The 2924-nt window shown below is 43.4% G+C and overlaps 1 protein-coding gene across 1 annotated transcript; it reads right to left on the minus strand.

Moving 5' to 3' along the window:
* Window positions 1-1120: 1120 nt before the first annotated feature.
* On the minus strand, window positions 1121-2121 carry LOC101394922 (olfactory receptor 1P1-like). Its single transcript, XM_014789807.2, is given in 2 exon segments — window positions 1121-2082; window positions 2085-2121. Coding segments are annotated over 2 exon segments (984 nt in total). The 5' UTR covers window positions 2107-2121.
* Between the last annotated feature and the right edge of the window lie 803 nt (window positions 2122-2924).

The following is a 2924-nucleotide window of genomic DNA, read 5'->3' on the forward strand; positions in this document are numbered from 1 at the left end:
GGCACCAGTCCAGGATTCTTCCCTCACAAAGCTCTGCAATGAGTTTGTTCCATGGCCTCATCTTTAGACGATGATTTTGTGTTCATTCTCAGTCTTGGTATGGAACTGTGAATTTTACACTGTAGAAATAAAAATCATAAGCCCCAATTATCCCAATTGATTCAGTCTTGGTTGAGGCTAGAGGCCATAAGTTTCAATAAGAAAGAACCTTGAGATTCCTTTACTGCAAATGTGAAAATCAGCATTCACAATCAGCCATGACATAAAACAGATAAGGAAGAAGGTTAGAGAATAGCTACACACTAGTTATCATAGTATTTACCTTAAGTTTATTTATTTTATCTTCTTATTATAAAGTGTTCATAATCTGTTTACTGAAAATAACATAGATCATTTGTGTATTGTTTTTCTGTTTGTTTTTTGGTGAGGAAGATCAGCCCTGAGCTAACATCCACGCCAATCCTCCTCTTTTTGCTGAGGAAGACTGGCCCTGGGCTAACATCTGTGCCCATTTTCCTCCACTTTATATGGGACGCCGCCACAGCACGGCCTGACAAGCGGTGCCTCGGGTGCAGGCCGGGATCTGCACCCAGGCTGCCAGCAGCGGAGCTCGCGCACTTAAGCACTACGCCACAGGGCCGGCCCCCTCATGTATTGTTGAGAGCTTTGTTTTAATGGTTGCACAGATTTTTGACCCATCCCCTTAAGGCAATAAGTGTTTGTATAATTTCCTATTTTTGTAGGAAAAAAATATACTTATTCACTTCAAGTTGTAAACTCTTTGCTATCCAATATTGACCTTACTTGCTAATTCTTTGATCATTATCCCACTTTCCAGGGCCTGTGATCAAGTTTTGATAAACTAGCATAAAAGGTTGCACAGACTATTAAAGTTATGGTCATTGCAAAAGACCTTCCTCCTTGTGAAAAGTTACTTTACAAGTAAAATAAATGAGTAAATAAGCAACTCTTAAGAGATTAACTTTAAAACATGATGCAAAATCTTGATTTTCCTCAAAAATGTCAAACTAGTGGTGGAGGTTCAAAGACGGGAGTGGTGACGAGTCATATGTGGGACTCAGAAATGAGACACTTGAGGTAGAAATTTCTGTGAAGTTCCTCATTGGAGGGAACAAGGACACTCGCAGTTTCTCTGCAGAAGGCACTGGCCCCATGAGAAGGAGACTTTGCCCCTGAGAAGTCTCCCCAGGGCACCCTTCATGTCCTTGTTCCGCAGGCTGTAAATGAAAGGATTCAGCAGGGGTGTCACCACTGTGTACATGACAGCAGCTGCTGTATCCTCTTCTACGGAGTTGGAGGAAGAGGATGAGGGGCACAGATAAGCCCTGATCACTGTCCCAAAGAATAGGGCAACCACAGCAAGGCGGGACCCACAGGTAGAGGAAGCCTTGCGCCTTCCCTGGGCAGAGGGGACCCTGAGGATGGCTGAAACAATGCAAACGTAAGAGACCAGGATGAACGTAAAGGGGATTAAAACGACTGCTCCCCCCAAGAAGAGGAGCACAAGCTCATTGACCTGAGTGTCAGAGCAAGACACTTTCATCAGGGGTTCTAGATCACAGAAGAAGTTAGGAATGACCTTTTTAGAGCAAAAGGAAAGTCGGAATACGAGGAAGGTGTGGGTCATGGCAACAAGATTCGTAAGGGTCCAGCAGGCAGTGACCAGGAGGATGCAGCAGCAGCGGCTGATGACCATTGTGTAGTGGAGAGGGTGGCAGATGGCCACATACCGGTCATAGGCCATTGTGGCCAGGAGAAAGATGTCCATGTCCCCAAAAGTCAAGAAGAAGTAGAGCTGAGCCAGGCATCCTGCATAGGAAATGGACCTGCTCTGGGTCTGGATGTTCACCAGGGCCTTGGGCACTGTGGTGGAGATGAAAAGGATGTCTGCACAGGACAGGCTGGCAAGGAAGAAATACATGGGCATGTGGAGACGCATGTCGGTACCAATGGCCAGGATGATGAGCAGGTTCCCAGCTACAGTGACCACGTACATCCACAGGAACAGCAGGAAGAGGATGTGCTGCTGCTCTGGCTGCTCTGAGAGGCCCCAGAGGAGGGGCTGGTCTGGTTCCCTCCTGCCATCAGCCTGGAAGTCAGGGAAAGAGACCTCAAGTGAGACCCATTAAAACTCTCTAAACATACTTCACTCTAGATGATTGATGAATGTGCCATTCTCTGAATTCTAGAGAAGAAAAAAGAACGACCTTAATGAATCTGTATTGATCACATATTGTATGCACTGTATATATTTATTGAAACCTACTAAATACAATGTGCTAGGAAGTGTGGGAGACATAATTTAAGAGAATTAAAATAGATTTCTTGGTTTGTTTGTCTACACACCTTTCTGTCCCAAATTTGTTTAGTTATAATTTCTTTTTCTTCAGCTGTACTCTCAGAGGAGTCAAGAGCTTTCATTCATTCAATCATTCATTCATTCATCCACAGATACTAAGTACCAACTCTGGACCTGGTAAAGTCCTAGGTAAATAAGACAATGATAATCTTTAACCTCAAAGAATTTACATCTAATGGGACAGACGTAACTACCTATATTACTATCCTATAAAATTTTGATTCAGGGTTCTCCACCCATTCCGCTTCCTTCAAATCACTCTCAGACCCCAGACTTTACTTGTTTTGATCTATCGTATCTGTAAGTCACTATTCTGAAGACACAGTTTTATATTGTCCGTTCTTCCAGAAACCAATTTAACAATCAAACAGCTATTTAGTAAAGATATGTCATTATCTGTATTGACAAAGAAGAAATCACAATCTGTAGTCTCCAAAATCTCAAAAACTTGTTGGATGTACACACACACACACACACACACACACGCACACACACACACATCTGATACAAAGCAGACTGAGGCAAAAATGGAAGGCTTTCTGGG

The sequence above is a fragment of the Ceratotherium simum genome, chromosome 16, assembly GCF_057802395.1.
Source record: "Ceratotherium simum simum isolate JZ-2026a chromosome 16, ASM5780239v1, whole genome shotgun sequence".
Lineage (NCBI taxonomy): Eukaryota > Metazoa > Chordata > Mammalia > Perissodactyla > Rhinocerotidae > Ceratotherium > Ceratotherium simum.